Raw genomic sequence first — 21,421 nt, 5'->3', positions numbered from 1 at the left:
GGCTGTCCTGCTATTCACTCTGTAGACCAGTCTGGCCTTGAACTCACAGAGATCTGTTTGCCTCTGTCTCCCCAGTGCTGGGATTAAAGGCATCGCTACCACTGCCTGGCTTTCTCTTTATTTTTGAATACCTACCTTATTCTGTGCTTTTGTGTGACATACTCTTTCTGTTTCTTCTGAGACACCACATTACATTAGTCCTTGTGAGTCTTCAAATTGTAACCGTTTATCAGGTTTTCTTTGATTTCCATGACCTTGTTTGTTTGTTTTGTTTTGTTTTTCAAGACAGGTTTCTCTGTGGCTTTTGGAGCCTGTCCTGGAACTCACTCTTGTAGACCAGGCTGGCCTCAGACTCACAGAGATCTGCCTGCTTCTGCCTCCTGAGTGCTGGTTTTAAAGGTGTGCACCACCAGCGCCCGGCTGACCTTGACATTTTATGAGTGCTTAGATCAGGTGTGTTGTAGGATGTCTCTTGGTGTTTTGCTGATGAGTTCTGGGGGGAAGGACACAGATACTAAGTGCCTTTCTCATCACATGCTGCCAAGGCTCTGCAGTTAAGGTAAACTCATCATTGTTGATGTTGACCTGGTTCCCTGACTGAAGTGTGTTTGTCAGGTTTCTACTTGGAGTTTCTTTCCTTCCTTCCTTTTGTTTTTCTTTTCTTTTCTTACAGTTTCAGAGGTTTAGTCCATTGTCATCGTGACAGGACATGCCAGCATGCAGGCAGACATGGTGCTGGAGAGATAGCTGAGAGTTCTCCATCTTGATCTGCAGGCAGCAGGTTACCCTGTGCCTTTCTATGCTGATCTCTGTGAGAAGAAGTCACTTGGTGTAGAAGTGGGGCTAGCAGATCCTAGAGTGTGTGAAAAAGAAGCATCCAGTCCCTGGTGAAATTGTGTCAAGGCTCAGGAAAACAAAAGGAGACTGGATTGGAGTGGGACAAGCAGCTGTTGACAGCTGCAAGGTGCACCAGACCTGGAGGCTTTTCATGAAGGTCAGGGAGGACATCGCCCGGAAAGCTAGAAAAGTCTCCTGAGACCAGGTGAAACACGGAAAGACATTTGGTCTTTACCCCATTCCTGACACTGAACTCCTAAAGCTTTTGGAGTAATAGACAGCAATGAATTTGTTCCTCTTTTTTTTTTTTTTTTTTTTTTTTTTTGTCTCCTGAGACAGGGTTTCTCTAAGTAGTCCTTTGCTGCCCTGGAATTCACTCTGTAGACCAGGCTGGTCTCAAACTCAGAGATCTGATTGCCACTGCCTTTGCCTGTGAGTTCTGGGATTAAAGGTACCGGGCTGAATTTGTTACTGAAGGGAAGTGGCGAGTAGGCCTAGGCAGATGAGGAGAGGCCTACTGTAATGAGATTAGAGGTGGAGAATGTAGAGTGGCCGTGGGCCAGAGGAAAGAATACCACAGAAAGACCCTGGGTTGCTCAGGACTCTCCTGGTCACGTCCATGTCTCCTCCAGCTACTCAATTGTATCCTTTGTGGTAAACTGTGACAATGACTAGAACACTGTGCTGGGTTCTTTTTTTTTTTTTTTTTGGTTTTACGAGACAGGGTTTCTCTGTTTTGGAGGCTGTCGGTCCAGCCTGGCCTCGAACTCGCAGAGATCCGCCTGCCTCTGCCTCCCGAGTGCTGGGATTAAAGGCGTGCGCCACCAACGCCCGGCCTTGTGCTGGGTTCTGTGAGTTGTTCTGGTAAATTATAAAAACCAAGAGGGTCTTGAGAGATGGCTCAGTGGTTAAGAGCACTGACTACTTTTCCAGAGAACCTGGGTTCAGTTTCCCAACACCCACATGGCAGCTCACAGCTGTCTATACCTCCAAGATCTGACACTTTCACATATATGCAGGCATAATACCAATGCACATAAAATTTAAAAAAGAACTTTTATTCTAGATTTTAAATTTTTATGTGTGTCTGTATGGGTATGCATACTATATGGGTGCAGGTGCCCATGGAGACTTGAAGAACCCATAGAACTGGAGTTACAGGCAATTATGAGCCAGCCAATATGAGTATTAGGAACTGAACTCAAGTCTTCTGCAAGAGAAGCAAGTGCTTTTAACTGCTGGGCTATCTCTTGACCAAACCCCAAATTTACAGACAGCAGAAATGCAGGCAGCCTAGGTAGCTGTAATGGAATATGGACCTGTGAGCCTATCACCCTGAATGACTTTAACAGTGGAGCAGGAGCAGCCCGCCGATGTTATTTGGGGGAGAACCCAGGAAGGGAGCTGGTAGAGTGGAAACAACAGAGTAAGATCTGCCCAGGCTGTCTTCTGGGTCCAAAGGAGTGTTTCTGAGCCAAATCCTATAGAAGTAGGATTGGAAGAGACAGAAGGGAAGTTCTGGGCCTCTTTGGATTAAGCAGTCTGGAAAGGTTTGGGTGGCCTGGTCTGTGCTTAAAATGTAACAGTTGTTGCTGTAAGAAAGTAGCCGAAGGCCAGCTAGATGGCTCAGGTTCTTGTTTTCTGGCCTGAGTTCCAACCCCAGGACCCACATGGTTGAAGGAAAGAAACAAAGCTTACAAGTTGTCTCTGACCTCTGAATGGGTGCACATACAATAAATAAATGCAAAAATAAAATTTAAAAACAGATGACTTTATAAAAACAATGTAGCCAATATCTTTGTTATGAATTGTGAATAGTGTCGAAGGAACTAGAATTTTCCAGGTTCTACCAGACACTAAATGTGACCTCTTTCCCCATAGAATCAGAAGAGGTCCCTCCTGACATAAAATGGTAAATGGATGCAGCTACTGCTACTCCCACTGCTTGGGGGACTGGCCTACTGTCTTGCTGGCCCTTGCTATTGCCTGACCTCTGCATGGGCCACCTGGCCCTGCTGAGAATGGTGCTTCTGGTTCCCACTGTGTAGAGAGCCTGTTCTTCCTGCTTCACACAACAGTGGTATGAATGAACTCTCAATGTGTTAGAAGAATTAGAGTGGATTAGGGAACACATCCTAAGTGTGTTCTATTGCTCATCACTACTATTTTTCCATACATGGCTTCTTTTTTTTTTAAAAAGATTTATTTATTTATTATGACTACAACATCCTGCCTCCATGTACGACTACACATCAGAAGAGGGCACAAGATCTCATTATGGATGGTTGTGAGCCACCATGTGGTTGCTGGGAATTGAACTCAGGACCTCTTGGAAGAGCAGTCAGTGCTCTTAACCTCTGAGCCATCTCCCCAGCCCCATACATGGCTTCTTTTACTAATTTGTTTTGCTAGGCAGTGATGACACACATCTTATGCCAGCACTCGGAAGACAGAAGCAGGCAGATCTGCAGAGCCAGTTCCAGGACAGCTGGGCTACACAAAGAAACTCTGCTTCAAAAGACAAAACAATAAATCAATAAATTTTTTATTTAATTACATTTATTGTGTGTGTGTGCCACAGCATGCTTATGGAGGTCACAAGGCAACTTACTGGGAGTTATTTCTCCTATCATGAGGGCCCTGGGATTAAACTCAGGTCTTAGTGGCAAGTGCTTGCCATCTTGCCGGCCCTGTAGGGGCTTGGCATTCGTTTTCCCAGTATTTCTTGTCCCTTGGAATTGTTTGGTCTGTAGGGCTGGCTGTTTGCTAGGAATCAGCGTGCCCTTCCCCTGCCCACCTTCACCAACTATAGCTCATTGGGATGGGTCCCACATTGGGAGAAGCCCACAGGCCTCCAGTGCTCCTTCTCTGGGGCTTAGCCTGAGACCCAGTTTCCACCATGCTCTGACACCCTCCAGCATGTACAGCAGTTCTCCAGAAACTTACTGGTAGGGGTTCCATTCAGACCTTCAAAAATGCCTGGTTGACACTTGTTTGCTTACTTGTCTTTATTTCTGTCGTAGGTAGTCTGAGAGATCGAGCTTGTCTCAGTTGTACCAGGACCTTGGGGTTGATAAGCCATGAGTAAGTAAGCCCATCACTGAATGTGTCACTGTGCATGTCTGCTTGAGGGTGTTCACCTGGATTTTCACTTTCCCGGGAACTGACAGCTTCTTCTTTATCCCTTGTTTCTGTTTCTTTTAAATCTTCATCTGTTTACTTTAATGGCTATAGCCATATAATGTTGGTGAATTCTGAGAGAATAAATACCCATAATCCTAATACCCAGTTATGTATACTGCTGGCATTTTGGTATACTTCCATTTTGGTGGTTGTTTTTGTCTGGTTAATTTGAGTTTTGGTTTTTGTTTTGTGAGACAGGTTCTCCATATATAGGATATGTAGCTCTTGTGAGACAGGTTCTCCATATATAGGATATGTAGCTCAGACTGGCCTTGAATTTTTGATGACCCTATTGCTTATCCTTCTAGTTAGTGGAATTACACGTGTGCTCCAACATGCCCAGCCTGACATTTTTACTTATATATCTAGTTTTGGTATAGTTGTTATCACTATAGTTCTGTCTACCTTTTATGACTAGTCTTCCCATGTTCACACAGCTGTCCTCTTTAATGGCTTTCTGTAGAACCTTGCCTAATTCTTTTCAGCTGTTGTGGCAGTATTAGGAGTGTTGGGATCTGTCCATGACAAGGCAGACCCTCCCTTGAATACCTTATCATGGTCTTTCAAGAGTACCTGTAGCTAGTCTTTCTCTGTCCCACCAGCCGGCTTCCAAATCATGACATGGAGACTTACTAATTATGAAAGCTTAGCCAATAGTTTAGGCTTGCTTCTAACTAGCTCTTATAACTTAAATTAGCCCATATCTTTTTTTTTTTTTTTGGTTTTTCGAGACAGGGTTTCTCTGTGGCTTTGGAGGCTGTCCTGGAACTCGCTCTGTAGTCCAGGCTGGCCTCGAACTCACAGAGATCCACCTGCCTCTGCCTCCCGAGTGCTGGGATTAAAGGCGTGCGCCACCACCACCCGGCTTAGCCCATATCTTTTAATCTGTGTGTGTGTGTGTGTGGCTTTGTTACCTTTACTTTGGAATGTCCATGCTGCTTGCTCTAGCATCTCCTGTCTTCTTCCCAGCATCTTCTCTGCCCTGAAAATCCTGCCTAGCTATTGGCCATTCAGTTCTTTACTAAACCAATCTGAGTGACACATCTTTTTTTTTTTTTTTTTTTTTTGGTTTTTTTACGAGACAGGGTTTCTCTGTATTGTTTTGGAGGCTATCGGTCCAGCCTGGCCTCACAGAGATCCACCTGCCTCTGCCTCCCGAGTGCTGGGACTAAAGGCGTGCGCCACCACTGCCCAACAAGTGACACATCTTCACAGTGTACAAAAAGATTATTCCACAACAGGTATCTGCCTCAGGGATGCCCACAGTATGCCCCTGACCTCGCATAGTGCGTAAGGTGTATTTAGCCATTCCCTTTGGTACCTAAAGCCTACAAGGTGGCAGTGCCTGTGATGGTGGCAGCATCTCAGATGAGGCTTTTGGACTTGCCCCAGGGTTGCTGTTTTTCTTGTACTATGTCCTGCACCCCAAGTTTCTACCTCAGCCCTGTCTTAACTTAAGGACAGGGCCACGAGATACCCATGGCTGTCAACTCAGATCACTGAAAGGGGGTTCATCTTCTTCCTCTTCCATGTCCCTGTCACTTCCTCTGGGAGAGCAGGAAACCAGTGTTATCTTCTGTGCACTTCCTGCCTTTTCAGTTTCTCATTTCTGGAGGGTTTTGTGTCTACTTAAAGCTGTTAACTAATTACTCAGCTCTGAAACGTAACCAGCGGTGCTTCTTGTAACATTTAATTCCCTGAAGTAAAGACAAGTCATTTGTGAAGACTTGGTTTCTGTTAAAGCACATTGGGCTCGATGCCTTGTCAAATGCTGGGATAAACAGGACACAACAGCATTTCTGGGGCTGGATGGCTGCAGCATACCCATCGTTTGGTCAGATCCCCAAACAGCTGACTGAATGAGGCCTTGTGCGTGGTCTGACACCATGTGCCTGTTGGGTGAGATGCTCATTAGATTTCTCTTTGTCATGGAATCTTCTTTGTGCCAGCAATGGCATTAAAGTCTGTGTACAGAGCTTCTTTCACTCTTTTATAGTGTGTGTCTGTTTCTTTTTTTTTTTTTTTTTTTTTTTTTTTTTTGGTGTTTCGAGACAGGGTTTCTCTGTATTGTTTTGGAGGCTGTCCTGGAACTCACTCTGTAGACCAGGCTGGCCTCGAACTCACAGAGATCCACCTGCCTCTGCCTCCCGAGTGCTGGGATTAAAGGCATGCGTCAACAACGCCCGGCCGTGTTTCATTTTTTTTGAAACAGGATTTCTCTGTGTAACAGCTCTGGCTGTCATGGAACTCACTCTGTAGATTAAACTGGTCTCGAACTCACAGAGATCCACCTGCCTCTGCCTCCCGAGTGCTGGGATTAAGGGCGTGAGACACCACACCCCAGTTTACCTTCTTTCTCTCTTCCTGAAGTATGCTGGTGAGCTGTTGAGGCCCAATAGGCCCTGCTCTTGGAGCTCAGGAGGAATTAGAATGGGATTTGATGTAGAGTCTCTGGTTTTAAAAAACCAACACCAAATGAAGATTAGTGGGGTGCTCTGTAGAGGCCTGCTTCCCTATAAGGCCATGAAGGTGTGAGTTGTAGGGACTGTGATTTATGGCTGAATTGGCCTAGATGTTAATCCTTACTTCAGGGCAATATATGTAGCAAACACTGGGACCCAACATATGCCATTTTCCTTTCTACGTTCTCTAGGTGGCACTCATATAGGGACCAGTTTCCCACCCTTACTCCACTGAGATTTTCAGTGTCCTAGATGAACTTGTCAGTTCTCATAGTCTAAAACAACCCTTGTGGAGTTGTGACAGAAACACCATCAAATTATCAAACCACTTGAGATTAGCAGCTTTTTGTTTTGTTTTGTAGAGTTGGGAGTAGAACCTAAAGTCTTGGGTTTGCTAGATGAATACTCAACAAGTACATCCACAGTCCCAAGAGTTGCACCTTTTTTTTCCCCCTTTTCCCAGAAACAGGTTTTTCTGTATAGCCCTGGCTGTCCTGGAGCTCACTCTGTAGACCAGGATAGGTACTGAGTATTCTACTACACTTTATTTTCCTTCTTGTGTTGTCTAGTTCCTCAGCCAGGAAGCAAATATGGTCTAATGTGGTATAACCACAGGTCTCTAAGTAGAGAGTGTCTGCACTTCTGGAACTTCTCTCGATTTTGAAGGCTACTGCTCTGTTGTTCTTCCTTTCTGCTGAGAATGACTTGCTTCCTTGACAGCACTTTCCTGAAGAATAGGATGACTTCCCTGGTTGGTGTCCTTCCTGACAAGACCGCTCCTTTGGCTACTAGCTTGCTTCATGCCTTCTAGGAGCAACCTATGGTTGGAGGCTCTGGGGTACACTAAGGGAGTTGTCCTCTTGGGAGTGGCCTACAGGCATACTTCTGACATTTGTGTAATATTGATGAGAATTATAAACACTGACAGCTGAAGAGGTGTGTCCACCCCTGTAAATGGTAAATGATGATACCAAGAAAGGGGGGGGGTCAAAAGATACTTTATTAGAGACAGAGAGGTCACTTACATGAGAAGCTGAGAACTGAGCTCAGCGTTCTAGTCTCCAAACCTCAACCGGAATCCAAGAGAGCAAGCTCCCCTATCTTCCTCCCCTTTATCTCTGGCTTCTCCCACGCACCTGTGACCACACCCAACTGAGCGTGGTCGGTGCTGCAGGTACATGAGATCTCCCCTTCACACCCCATCTTGTGTATGTGTGTATTTCTGTTGGTCCATGTATCCCATTCCTATCCCATTCCTGTTCCGGCCTGTCCGATAGCTAAGAATATGTAGCTGATATGGTAAGGCTCATAGACACTTTTCTTTTGTAAGGTACTACTTAGTCTTCCTGCTCCAAACTTGAAGGCCAGACATTCAACTTGGCAGGACATAGGCTCAGGACCTTATATAGATGATCACCCTTGTTAAGATTCCTGGTTTCATAATGCAGGTAGATGGGTGCTGTATGCTTGTCAACCATCCTGGCAAGTGTATGCTTATAGAGATCAGAGGATAAACTGTGGAAGTCAGTACTCTCCTACCATGTGAATGCTAGGGATTAAACTAAGGTTGGCACCCTTACCCACTGAACCATCTTGCCAGCTCTAGCAGTGTGTTTCTTTTTGTTTGTTTGTTTGTTTTTGTTTTTTGAGACAGGGTTTCTCTGTGACTTTGGAGGCTGTCCTGGAACTAGCTCTTATAGACCAGGCTGGTCTCGAACTCACAGAGATCCACCTGCCTCTGCCTCCCGAGTGCTGGGATTAAAGGTGTGGGCCACCACTGCCCGGCTTAGCAGTATGTTTCTTGTTGAAATATTGTGTTTAGTTGGTGCTGTTTCACTCCATTTTGTAGGTGATTTTCTCAGAAGAGGAAAGAGAAAAACAAGAGGAAGTCAGGATATAGGGTGGTGGAAGCTAGGATCATAGTCTGGCCCTTTGGTTAGTGCTGGTGAGTACCAGCAGCACCAAGATTAGTTCTGTGTTTGTGGAAAATTTAAGAATGTTAGATAGCTGGGCCACACCTTTAGTCCCAACACTTGGGAGGCAGAAGTAGGTGGATCTCTGTGAGTTCGAGGCCAACCTGGTCTACGGAGCTAGTTCCAAATAGACTCCAATGCTACACAGAAAAACCCTGTCTTGAAAAACCAAAAAAAATTGCCTTTTATCCCAGCACTCTGGAGGCAGAGGCAGGCAGATTTCTGTGAGTTGAGACCAGCCTGGTCTACAGAGCAAGTTCCAGGACAGCCTCCAAAACAATACAGAGAAACCCTGTCTCAAAAAAACAAACAAAAAAAAATTAAAAATGAATGTTATATATTTGGGCAGGGTTGTAGCTTATTGGTCAGCACTTGGCCCTGGGTTCTACTCTTAGCACTGCCAAAAAATTTTTTTCCACTATTTGAAAATGGCAAAACATTAAATGTAAGTTGTTAGTAACAATGGTTAGTAATGTCTCTGATATCAGTGATAATAGCTCAGTGGGTAAAGGCCTCTGACACTACGCCTGTTGACCTGAGTTTGATCCCAGAGATCCACAAGATGGAAGGGAAGAATGGACTCCTACAAATTGTCCTCTGACCTATGAGGCCCTTGTACCTCACCCTCCCCCAACAACAACAAACTCTTTGATGAGTTAAGAAAAGGGAGACCAGGCTGGAGAGATGGCTCAGAGGTTAAGAGCACTGATTGCTCTTCCAGAGGTCCTGAATTCAATTCCCAGCAACCACATGGTGGCTCACAACCATCCGAAATGAGATCTGGTGCCCTCTTCTGATGTGTAGACATACATGGAGACAGGATGTTGTATTCATAATAAATAAATAAATCTTTAAGAAAAAGAAAAGAAAAGGAAGACCTTGGCTCAGCCCTTACCTAGATTACTGTGTTGGCTGCTTCATCTTTGTCTGTGTCTTTGTCGTGGTCTTTTGGCTGTCCTTGGCCTGCAGGCGTCAAACCTTCTGTGGAAGCCATGCCCTTCCTCAGTGAGGATGGGAAATGGATGTTTAAGCCTGGTGATACACTTGTTCCATATGCAGAACTGTCTTCTGTACTTTAAGGTGAGGCCAAGGTAAGAAGGCAGAAAGTAGGGCCTGCATCCCTCTGCTGGTAAGCAGTTGAATGGTACTCTGAATCTGGTTGTGCTGTCTTGTTCCTTATGGTTCAGGACAGAATGGATCAAAGGCCTCTTCACAACTCCAAGGTTTCAGAGCCAAGAAAATCAGAGGTGTGGTAGTATGGATTGGAAAGAGATTGACAGCATTTTACAAGAGCCCGAGGGAGATAGATGAAGAGGGTTGGCTGGCATACATACTCACAGACACACCATCTCACTGTTTTCACTGGTCCACAGACATGTTCATAGCACTCTTCTCTGATATCACTGCTTAATGAAAGGTCAGTGTGAGCTTGTGATCTGTGACAGAGGATAGATTTGGAGTTTGGAGAATGCTGTAAGCAGTGATAGCACCAGAGCTGAGCCTAGCAGCTAGAGCCTTGGAGTCCCATGCCCTGATTCTTTGTGGGCTTATAGTGCTCTGTACCAGCTATCACTGCACACTACACACTGTGAGCCAAGACCGTGTGGATCACTAGTCTTATATGAGTTCACCTATGAAGCATTGAGGCTCTGGAGAGTCATACCTGGCTTCCCATTGCTTTGACAGGGCAGTCACTATTGGCTCCATTCCTGATAGGTGCATTTCAACATGAGATTACAAAGGAAGCTCCTGAAGCACAGAGAGGTCACATTATGAGGTCACTACAATTGCAACAAGTAGACCAGTGTGGGGGGGGCAGTATTGTTGCTTGAGACAGGGTCGTACTATGTAGTACTGACTAGCAAATACTGACTCATTATCTTGCTCTGTAGCTCATGGTGGTCTCAAATTGAGAGATCTGCATTCTTTTTCTGCTTCCCAAATGCTTGGATTAAAGATGTTCACCACTACACAGGGCTTTCTTAAGCTTCTATTTTAATTTATTTTTTTGTGTATAGGGGCAGAGGTACATATCATAACACCAATATAGTAGTCAGGACAATTTCAGGAGTTGTTTTTTTATTACCAGTGTGGCTGACAGGGCTCTAACTCAAGTCATCGGGCTTGACAGCAGGCAGCTTTATCCACTGATCCATCTCATCAGCTCAGAGCTGCAGATTTTGAGTTTGAACAGATTATTATAGAGTTCCAGCCCTCGTGCTGACATCTAGCCAAGGGCTAGAGGCAAGACAAAGTGGTTTTAAGCACCCACAGCAGGCCTTTAGAGTGGATTTGGAATTTGTGGCCACCTAGAGGTTGGCTTGTAAATGACTAGTAGGGAGAGGTTTCTAATGTACATTATAAACCTGAAGGAGGACTGTACAGCTCAGTTCTTCATGATCAGATGGTAAGCTCAGTACAAACTCTCAGCTCTAGGTTAGGCATGGTCCCCACTGCAATTGGTCTTCTCTTTATGGTTACTTTGTAAGTGAGCTCTACTTAGGTACCAGGCTGTCCTGAGAGCCTGATCCAGTGTGGACAAAGAAGTCTAAGATTTTTTAGCTAACAGCTCTGGTTGTGGCCTCAGTCATTTTAGGGCTATTATGGAGCCTTCATTCTGGTGAAGAGGTGTAGGCCTAATGACATATGTGCCTCTCATTTCTCTGTGTCTGGTGTTTAGTAGGTCCATGCCTCAAAGAGTACACTAAAGGGAAGTGCACAGAGGTGGGGGACTCATGCTAGAGCCAGATAAGAGAAAGGACCCTGGACTCTCCTTTGGGCTTCCCCTTTTGTTCCAGTGCCTTCTGTCAACCAGGAGTCATTTGTTGAGAGAGACTATCCAAACTGGACACTCTTGACTCCTGGACCCCATACCCTCAAATCCCAAAGTCATGAATATCACTAACTACATCAGGTAACAGGGGTTGGATTGGGTCCACTCAAGCTTCTTCTGTGTGTGCGTGTCTAGTCACTGTTGTGTGTCTTCTGTGTGTGTGCGTGTCCACTGCTGTGTGCGTGCATATCTACTTACTGTTGTGTGTCTTCTGTGTGTGTGCGTGTCCACTGTTGTGTGTCTTCTGTGTGTGTGCGCAAGTCCACTGTTGTGTGTCTTCTGTGTGTGCGTGTCTAGTCACTGTTGTGTGTCTTCTGTGTGTGTGCGTGTCCACTGTTGTGTGTCTTCTGTGTGTGCGTGTCTAGTCACTGTTGTGTGTCTTCTGTGTGTGTGCGTGTCCACTGTTGTGTGTCTTCTGTGTGTGCATGTCCACTGTTGTGTGTCTTCTGTGTGTGCGTGTCCACTGTTGTGTGTCTTCTGTGTGTGTGCGTGTCTACTGTTGTGTGTCTTCTGTGTGTGCGTGTCTACTATTGTGTGTCTTCTGTTGTGTGGGTGTATACTCACTGTTGTGTGTCTTCTGTGTGTGCATGTCCACTGTTGTGTGTCTTCTGTGTGTGTGCGTGTCTACTATTGTGTGTCTTCTGTGTGTGCGTGTCCACTGTTATGTGTCTTCTGTGTGTGTGCGCGTGTCCACTGTTATGTGTCTTCTGTGTGTGCATGTCTACTATTGTGTGTCTTCTGTGTGTGCGTGTCCACTGTTATGTGTCTTCTGTGTGTGTGCGTGTCCACTGTTATGTGTCTTCTGTGTGTGCATGTCTACTATTGTGTGTCTTCTGTGTGTGCGTGTCCACTGTTGTGTGTCTTCTGTGTGTGCGTGTCTACCCACTGTTGTGTGTCTTTGGGGGCTTATGAGTTAGGTCAGTGAGGCTCACACTCATGTGAGGTCCAACAAGGCCACATACCATCCTAGCCTCATGTGTAAGTCCTCCTGAAGGCTTCTCCAAGGAAGTAAATGGGATACATAATTTGATCCACCATGGAATTTGGTATTGAGTGATCAGATAGGTAGGAATTTCTCATTGCTGCTTTTCTGTTTTTCCCTTTTCAAGGAAAGTTCTATCTCGCTGTTGTATTCCAGCCAACCCTGTGTACCTCTGCTTCAAAGGTGAGCCCCTCAGCTGTTGGACTCAGAGGCCTGAGTGCCAGGGCACCATTGCAAGGGCAACATGGACACCTGCCTCTGCAAGATTGCTTGTCACAGGACCTCAGTACCTTCCTGTGCGCAGCTGGCACTCGTCACCTTCCCTGGGAGAAGACTCTATGATCGAGAAGTCCCTTAAGTCCTTAAAGGACAAAAATAAGAAGCTGGAGGAGGGTGGCCCTGTGTACAGCCCTCCAGCTCAGGTGGTGGTGAAGAAGTCCCTGGGGCAGAAGGTACTGGACGAGCTGAGGCACTATTACCATGGCTTCCGCCTGCTCTGGATCGACACCAAGATAGCTGCCCGCATGCTGTGGCGCATCCTCAATGGTCACACACTGACTCGCCGGGAGCGCAGGCAGGTATGGGACACACCATGCTCTTCTTCTACACAGGTTATTTTCTACTCCTTTTGATAAAATGTCAGAAAAAGTTTATAGAAACATGAACCTATCTCATACTACCAGTGAATTATAATGTGAATACTGACATGTTGTTTTCTCCCTGGGTGGTTTCCTGCCGCCTTGTCCTTGGTCTCAGTGTTTCTGTTTCTACTTCATAGACACTGTGTCCCTTGGGGGGAAGTCTCTTAAAGTTACTTCTTTGGCTCTGTGAGCATTGAATGTAATTCTTCTGTCCTTAAGCTCTGAAAAGGCCCTTCCTGGGGCTGGAGAGATGGCTCAGTCGTTAAAAGCACTTACTGCGCTGAAGACTGTACACAGAGTCTGAGTTTAAAGGTGACAGACTAATCTGGCAGAGGACATTTCAAGACAAAAATAAGATCAGAGGCCTACAAGATTGGCTCATCTGTTAAAGGCACTGGTCACTCCAGCTTGGCCACCTGAGGTTAGTCCCTGACACGTGAGGCATGATAGGCACACACTGAAAATGGCCCTTTTACCCAGGTTCATAATGAGGATCAGGAGCAAAAGCTGAGTAGAAAGATTTGAAGAACTTGCAGTTAGGCCAGAAAAGCCAGTAAAAGTCGGAGCTGGCCGGGCGGTGGTGGCGCACACCTTTAATCCCAGCACTCGGGAGGCAGAGGCAGGTGGATCTCTGTGAGTTTGAGACCAGCCTGGTCTACAAGAGCTAGTTCCAGGACAGCCTCCAAAACAATACAGAGAAACCCTGTCTCATAAAACCAAAAAAAAAAAAAAAAAAAAAAAAAGTCGGAGCTAAGGACAGTACAGTTGTTAAAGAAATTGAGACTGGCGCTGGAGAGATGGGTCAGCAGTGAAGATCACTGGCTGCTCTTCCAGAGAACTTAGGGTCAATTCCCAGCACCCACATGGCAGCTCACATCGGTCTGTAACTCCAGTTCCAGGACATTTGACATCATCACACAGCTGTAGGCAAAACATCAATGAGCATGAAATAAAAAAATTAAAAGAAAAAGAAATTGGAACCATGGGGCTTGAGAGATGACTCAGTGGTTTAGAACACCTACTGCTCTTGCAGAGAGAGGACCTGAGTTCAGTTCCAGCACCACATGGTGGCTCACAACCATCTCTAACTCTAATTCCAAGATTTTAGACACACTCATTTGACCTCTTTGTGCACCAGGCAAAAATATACATGCAAGCAAAGCATTCATGCACATAAATAAATTTTTTAAATATTTTTTTTTAAAGAGAGATTGAGGCCAAGCATGGTAGTGCAGCACTTGGGAGGCAGAGGCAGGCAGATCTTTGTGAGTTCAAGACCAGCCTTGTCTACAAAGCAAATTCCAGGACAGCCAGAACTGTTACACAGAGAAACCCTGTCTGGAAAAAGACAAAACAAACAATAACAGAAAACAAAAAGAAAGAGATTGGGACCATTAAAAATAAGCAAGTCAGGGGGCTGGAGAGATAGCTCAGAGGTTAAGAGCACTGGACTGCTCTTCCAGAGATCCTGAGTTCAATTCCCAGCAACTACATGTTGGCTCACAACCATCTACAGTTCAGTCTGGTGCCTCTTCTGGCACGTAGGCAGAACACTGTATATTTAATAAATAAATAAATCTTTAAAACACACACACACACACACACACACACACAAGCAAGTCAGCCTGCCAGTAAAAGAACTGTCTGAGAAAAATACCCTGCTTGCTTACACTCTGTTAATCTATAACAGGTCACTTGAACATGAATGTATATGGGTTCTTGAGACAACTTGTTTTTCACTTGCAATATGTAAAATGTTTAATCGTGTAAGGGATATGGAAAACATGCTTTCTACCTGTATTCATTATAATTACTCACTTGAAAAATAGAATGTAACCACATGGTAACTTTTATAGTGCCTGAAAGATTTTGTGGGTTATATAAGCTGTAGAGGAAAAATAAAGAGCAGAATACAGAAGACGGAATAAAGAAAAAGTTGAAGGAAACCATCAAAAAACAAAAAAACAAGCAAGTACTTTGTGAGAAACATGCCTTTAGGTCATCAAAAAAATTGTCCAGGCCAGGTGGTGGCACACGTCTTTAATCCCAGCACTATGAAGACAGAGGCAGGTGGATCTCTGTGAGTCCAAGGCCAGCCTGGTCTACAAAATAAGTTCCAGGACAGCCAGAGCTACACAGAGAAACCCTGTGTGGGGGAAGGGGGTTGTCAAGATCATGGCCTGTAGTAGACCCTGCTATGGAAAATTATAAACTCATTTGAATGCTTTCACAGGTCCTCTATTTATTTGCAGGTGGTAGTGTGGGACATCTTTCATAGATTGCTATCTTGTCTAAATTGCCCTCCTTTGGGCCTGTCTTGTTTATCTCTACATACATCCTGTGTAGCTAGTGAGCTGTGAGTTAGCACCCTACCCCATTTTTCTGAAGGCCATTGGCATTTAGACTATGAGAAAGAAATGGGTTTCTGGGGTATCTGCCAAGAGCTCTTGAGTCACTCTATGGTTGCGTTTGTAGTAATGCTCCTGTCTTCTCTGTCTCCAATGATGTGCCCACATCTTTGCAGTTTCTCCGAATTTGTGCTGACCTCTTCCGCCTAGTGCCCTTCCTGGTGTTCGTGGTTGTGCCCTTCATGGAATTCCTGCTGCCTGTAGTTGTAAAGCTCTTCCCCAACATGCTGCCGTCCACATTTGAAACCCAGTCCATCAAGGTGAGGGCACTGGTATTGTGATAAAGAGAAAAGAGGCACAGAGACAGAGAACAGGAGAGAAGAGGGAGACAGGAAAGGTCCTGTCTGCCCCAGGGGAACATCAGGAAAGGGAGCGGGAAAGAGAGTGTAAGTGGGCAGAGATCTCTGTTTTAAAGGGGTCCTTTGCTGACCAGGGTGCTGCCTGAGTGTATTCTGCCAGGTGACAGGGTCAGGCCAGCATAATGCCTGAATCCTTACAACTGGGACTAGGCACTTTGAAAATGAATCTAAGGACTGGGCCAGTGACTAAGTGGGTAAAGAAGTACTTACATGAAAACACAGGTCTTGAATTTAATCCCTAGGACCCTGTAAAAACCAAGCTGGGTAGTGCATCCGTAATCCCAGTTCTCCTATGGTGAAATGGAAAGTAGAGAGAGACAGGACAGTTCCCAAAAGATCACACCAGCTAGTGGCAAACAGCAAAGAGACCCTGTCTCAAACAGGTGGATGGTGAGGACCAACATCCAAGGGGTCCTCTGATCTCCACACTCATGTAAGTCAATGTACACATATGTAAAACAGACAAACACAAAATAAACAACAAATAGAAAATGAGTCCAAACTTCCTTCCAGACCACACATTGCTACATGTGTGTTGTCTGATTCTTTTGTGAAGCATCAGCTTAGCCGAGTGATTATGTCACACCAAATGACCCATGAGGTCCCAAAGCCTCACTATCTGGTCCTCATGAAATAAGTTCTGCTATTGTGGTAGAGCTGGGACTTCACACAGACATTTTTAAAAACCATGAAATAACCGGGCATTGATGGTGCACACCTTTAATCCCAGCACTCTGTGAGTTTGAGGCCGGCCTGGTCTACAGAGTGAGTTCCAGGACAGGCTCCAAAGCAATACAGAGAAACCCTGTCTCAGAAAACAAAAACCATGAAATAGAATTTAAGAATATATCACACTTAGATTTAGTTCCTTGAAGGGTGTCGGAGACTTGTCTTGCAATAGGCAGCAGTCTAAGCAGGTTTCAAGACTACTTCCTACAGTAGAGACAGGTCCTGGTGGAATGCACGAGGGTGCAGGGCATGGCTGGAGTATAACTTTAACTTTGCTCTCATAGGAGGAAAGGCTGAAGAAAGAACTTCGGGTAAAACTGGAGCTAGCCAAGTTTCTCCAGGACACCATAGAGGAAATGGCCCTGAAGAACAAGGCAGCCAAGGGGAATGCCACCAAAGATTTCTCTGCATTTTTCCAGAAGGTATAGTATTCCAATTTGTCAGGTGTTGGTTTGAATATCAAGAACTACTAGGCCTTTTCTTCCCTCTTCTTTCCTTTATGCCTCTAATCCCAGCACTCAAGAGGCAGAGGCAGGCCTCTGTGAGTTTGAGACCAGCCTGGTCTACTGAGTGAGTTCCAGGGTAGCTTCCAAAGCCACCGAGAAACCCTGCCTCAAAAAAAAAAAAAAAAAAAAAAAAAAAAAAAAGAATGAAGCTACCTATCAAGGGAGCAGTAGTTACCTACAAATGTGCCTCTTCCTGCTACTGAGAAGCTGGGTTGTGACCCAGGGCAGTGCCCCCACAGCTGGCATTCCCAGCCTCCTGGTGGACGCAGCTTGGATGGTGATACAGAAATAGATGCTGTGTGTACTTGTGCCTCATACAACAGGCTTAGATTGCCTGAGGTATAACAACTCCCAGGAGAGCTTGGTGAGAGATAGGTGGTCTAGCCTCTGCATCTACTCTCTCCTGGTTCCTTACTTCCAGCTGGGATCCAAGGCTAGCTCTGGGAACAGGAGGATGCATAATTTGCAACTAATGGATAATACTTGGGATTACCTCTGCAGATCCGGGAGACAGGGGAGAGACCCAGCAATGAGGAAATCATGCGTTTTTCCAAATTATTTGAGGATGAACTGACCCTGGATAACCTCACGAGGCCTCAGCTGGTAGCACTGTGCAAGCTGCTAGAACTTCAGTCCATTGGCACCAACAACTTCCTGCGTTTCCAGCTCACCATGCGGCTGAGGTCCATAAAGGCTGATGACAAAGTGAGTTGGCCAAAAGTCAAGCCTATCGTAGAGTACTGTTCTGGCCACTTGCCTTTGTGTTTTGCACATGTGTCTTTGTTCCATTTTCTCTCTGCAGTAGTTTGTCTTCTTGATTTTCTTTCCCATTTTCTTTTTTCTTTTTTTTTTTTTTTGGTTTTTCGAGACAGGGTTTCTCTGTATTGTTTTGGAGGCTGTCGGTCCAGCCTGGCCTCGAACTCACAGAGATCCGCCTGCCTCTGCCTCCCGAGTGCTGGGATTAAAGGCGTGCGCCACCACCGCCCGGCTTCTTTCCCATTTTCTTGTCATTCTTTTTTTCTGACATAGCTTAGGCTGGCCTAGAACTCACTAAATGGCCCAGACTAGCCTTATATTTGTGCCAATCCTCCTGCCCCAGGCTACTGAGTGCTGGTATTACAAACATGAACTACCATACCTGGTTTGTTTGTTTTATTTGTTTTTTCTTTTTGCTTGGGACGAACAGTCCTGGGTATTGAACCCAGGGCTTCACATGCTATGTAAAGCACTCTAACTCCTGAGCTGTTTTCTTAGCCCCTTTTTATTTTCCTTTAATTCTTTTAGATTTATTTTACTTTATATGTATGAATGTTTTGCCTGCATATATCTATGTGTACCTTACCATGTGTGTGCCTGGTGCCCTCAGCGTTGAAGAGGGCATGGGATCCTAAAATTGGATAGATGGTTGTGAACCTGTGATGGGAATTGAACCATTGTGCTCTTGAAAACAGCCAGTACTCTTCACCTGTTGAGACATCTCTCCAGCCTCACTCTATTTTCTTTTTTACATTTTTTTCTTTGTCTGTTTTTCATGTGTGTGTAGTATGTATGTGTATATGTATGTTTGCACATGCCTGGGGTGGTTATGTATGTATGAGTGGGTTCGCGTGCATGTATAAGCCCAAGGCTGAGGTTGGGACTCATCCTCAATTGTTCTTCTATCTTACTCAGTACAGCAGAGTCTTCCAGTCAAACCCTAAACTCAACACTGTGGCTAGTTTCCTAGCCAGCCTGCTTTAGGGAGTCCCCAGCCTCTGTCTTCCAAGGCTGGGTGTCACGTAACCCAGGCTAGCCACCAACTCACTATGTAACCAAGATTAGCATTTTTAACTCTTTTAAAAATTTTTTTCATTGTGATGTGTTTATTTTTATTTTATGTACATTGATGTTTTGCCCACATGTATGTCTGTGTGAGGATATTGGATACCCTAGACAGTTGTGAGCTGCTGTGTGGGTGCTGGGTATTGACCTGCGTTGTCTGGAAAAGCAGCTAGTGCTCTTAACTGCTGAGCTGTCCCCTCAGCCCCAGCATTTAACTCTTTTAAGACATTTTTTTAAAACATTGTGTATTTAGTGTGTCTGTGTGTATGCAAGCAGATATGGGCATCACACATGATATGTGTGGAGTCAGTTATATTTGCATGAGTCAGTTCTTTTAATTCTCTTACCAAGGAGCAAATTTAGGTTATCAAGCTTAGTGGGACACACCATTTTGCTTCCCTGGCCTTTAGCTCTTAATCTTCTTGCTTCCAGGTCTCAGGACACCTAACCTTAGCACTCTTTCTTTACTTTTTATTTTGAATAGACAGGGTCTCAGTTTCCAGGCCAACCTTGAACTTGGCGTCTTCCTTCCTCTGCCCAGCAAATGATGGACTTACAGGGGTGGGCCACCAGGTCTGACTTGCCTGCCTGCCTGCCTTCCTAATTTCTCTTCTTCTTCCTTCCCCTCCTTCCTTCCTTCCCTCCATGTCTCTCTCTGTTTATATTTTTGCAGGCAGTCAAGAGCTTTCTACTTAGCCCTGGTGATCCTGGAACTTGCTTTGTAAACCAAGCTGACCTCAAAACTCAATATGTAGACCAGGCTGGCCTTGATCTCATAGAGATCCGCCTGCCTCTGCTTCTCAAGCGCTGTGATTAAAGGCGTGCGCCACCATCCTTGGCCCTTGCTTTCCTTCCTTGAACGTACTAATCATAATTCATGTCCAATATTGCAGGACTGGGGAGTCTTTGGGCCTTTGTCTTTGCTGTCCTTGCATTTGTTTGTTTGCTATATTTCATTTTTCTGAACTACAGGCACTGACTGTTTTAACAGAGATTCTTCTTTCAGGAAGGACTCTCTCAATGAGCAAGCCCAGGGGCTGGCTACTCTACCCTTGCCAGGGTGGCCTTGGGCTGGGAAAGTTTTGGGGAGCTAGCAAAGAGGGAGCTAACAAGGAGCTGACTTGTCTTCCGCAAGTAGTAACAGCTACCTCCTCTCCATCAAAGTGTCATTAGGAGCAAGTGTGGAAACACGGTTTCCACTCTAGCCCTTCACTATCAAGTGCATTCAGGAGAGGCCCAGTGGAGTTAGGACTTTGACACCTGCCCAACAGTAACAAGACCAGGTCCTGTGGTGTCAGTGGGAGCTAGGTGGAAAGCAGTACCGAGGAACTTCTACCTGGCAGCCAAGGTGTCTACAGACGTGGAGCAGGTGCCGGGCGTTGGTGGCGCACGCCTTTATACCAGCACTTGGGAGGCAGAGGCAGGCGGATCTCTGAGTTCGAGGCAAGCCTGGTCTTCAGAGCAAGTTCCAGGACAGCCTCCAAAACAATACAGAGAAACCTTGTCTGGAAAAAAAAAAAAAAGAAGAAGAAGTAGAGCAGGAGTGTTTACCTTAGGGAGTCAGCCAGTAAAATGGAGAGCCTGTGCCCTCATTTGTTCTAAACGTCACCCCTTAACTGTAACGAGTCTTTCTCTGTCTTACCAGCCAGCTCCAAAATCATGACACCAGGACTTCTTATTAATTATGAAAGCTTGGCCGTGTTCCTAACTAGCTCTTATAACTTAAATTAACCCATTTATACTTATGTTTTATGATGTGGCATCACCTCTCTTCCATCTTGTTCTTAACTAGCTCTTATAACTTAAATTAACCTATTTATACTTATGTTTTATGACATTGCATTACCTCTCTTCCATCTTGCACCTCCTGTTTTCTCTCCATGTCTCCTGGCTTTTCTTGCTCGCCTAGATCCCTCCTCCTCTTCCTTTCTCTCCCTGGAAATCCTACCCATACCTCCTGCCTAGCTATTGGCCATTCATCCTTTTGTTACACCAATCATAGCCATACGTCTTCTCACAGTGTATATATATCCCACAGCATTTAACTTGTGGATGGGACCAAGTAGCCGTGTGGAAAGACACCTGTGTGTAGCACTTGGGCCATATGGAACCTTGCTGCAGAATAGAGATAGAGAGCGCAAGGATTGACACTGTCCCTTTGTTCCCTATGGGGGAACAGCCAGGAAGTGGTTTTGACTATAGGTTGTGAAACAGAGATCAAGGTTTGTGTTTGGTTAAGAACAGTTCACATAGCATTTCTGGCTGTAAGATGCAAACTTTTTATTTTTATTTTTTTAATTTTTATTCATTTATTTATTTATTTTGGTTTTTTGAGACAGGGTTTCTCTGTGGCTTTGGAGGCTGTCCTGGAACTAGCTCTTGTAGACCAGGCTGGTCTTGAACTCACAGAGATCCACCTGCCTCTGCCTCTCAGAGTGCTGAGATTAGAGGCGTGAGCCACCACCAAGAAGCAGTGTCAGAGGAATCCAGTGAGACAGAAACTAGAATCCCATCAAGATTTTTCTGCCATATACCCTGTAAAGAGTCATATTAGGGTTGGAAAGATCACTCTGTGGTTAAGAGCATTTGCTGTCTGATACAGAAATGATAGAATAAAAAGGTAGATTATTGAATCTACTTTTAAACCAAAAAAAAGCAACTACTAGTCTTACATATTTTACATTGGC

At 45.2% G+C, this 21,421-nt stretch overlaps 1 protein-coding gene across 1 annotated transcript in view; it reads left to right on the top strand.

The window, feature by feature from the left end:
* Positions 1-21,421, top strand: part of Letm1 (leucine zipper and EF-hand containing transmembrane protein 1) — a 41,098-nt gene that overhangs the window by 1,355 nt on the left and 18,322 nt on the right. The window contains exons 2-6 of the mRNA XM_040746902.1: positions 3,861-3,921; positions 12,398-12,848; positions 15,436-15,579; positions 16,692-16,829; positions 17,415-17,618. Coding sequence (XP_040602836.1) covers positions 3,861-3,921; positions 12,398-12,848; positions 15,436-15,579; positions 16,692-16,829; positions 17,415-17,618 — 998 coding nt within the window. The remainder of the gene's footprint in view (positions 1-3,860; positions 3,922-12,397; positions 12,849-15,435; positions 15,580-16,691; positions 16,830-17,414; positions 17,619-21,421) is intronic.

Source organism: Mesocricetus auratus, unplaced genomic scaffold (genome assembly GCF_017639785.1).
Source record: "Mesocricetus auratus isolate SY011 unplaced genomic scaffold, BCM_Maur_2.0 Super-Scaffold_100006, whole genome shotgun sequence".
Taxonomy (NCBI): domain Eukaryota; kingdom Metazoa; phylum Chordata; class Mammalia; order Rodentia; family Cricetidae; genus Mesocricetus; species Mesocricetus auratus.
This window is presented reverse-complemented; position numbering and strand designations above follow the sequence as displayed.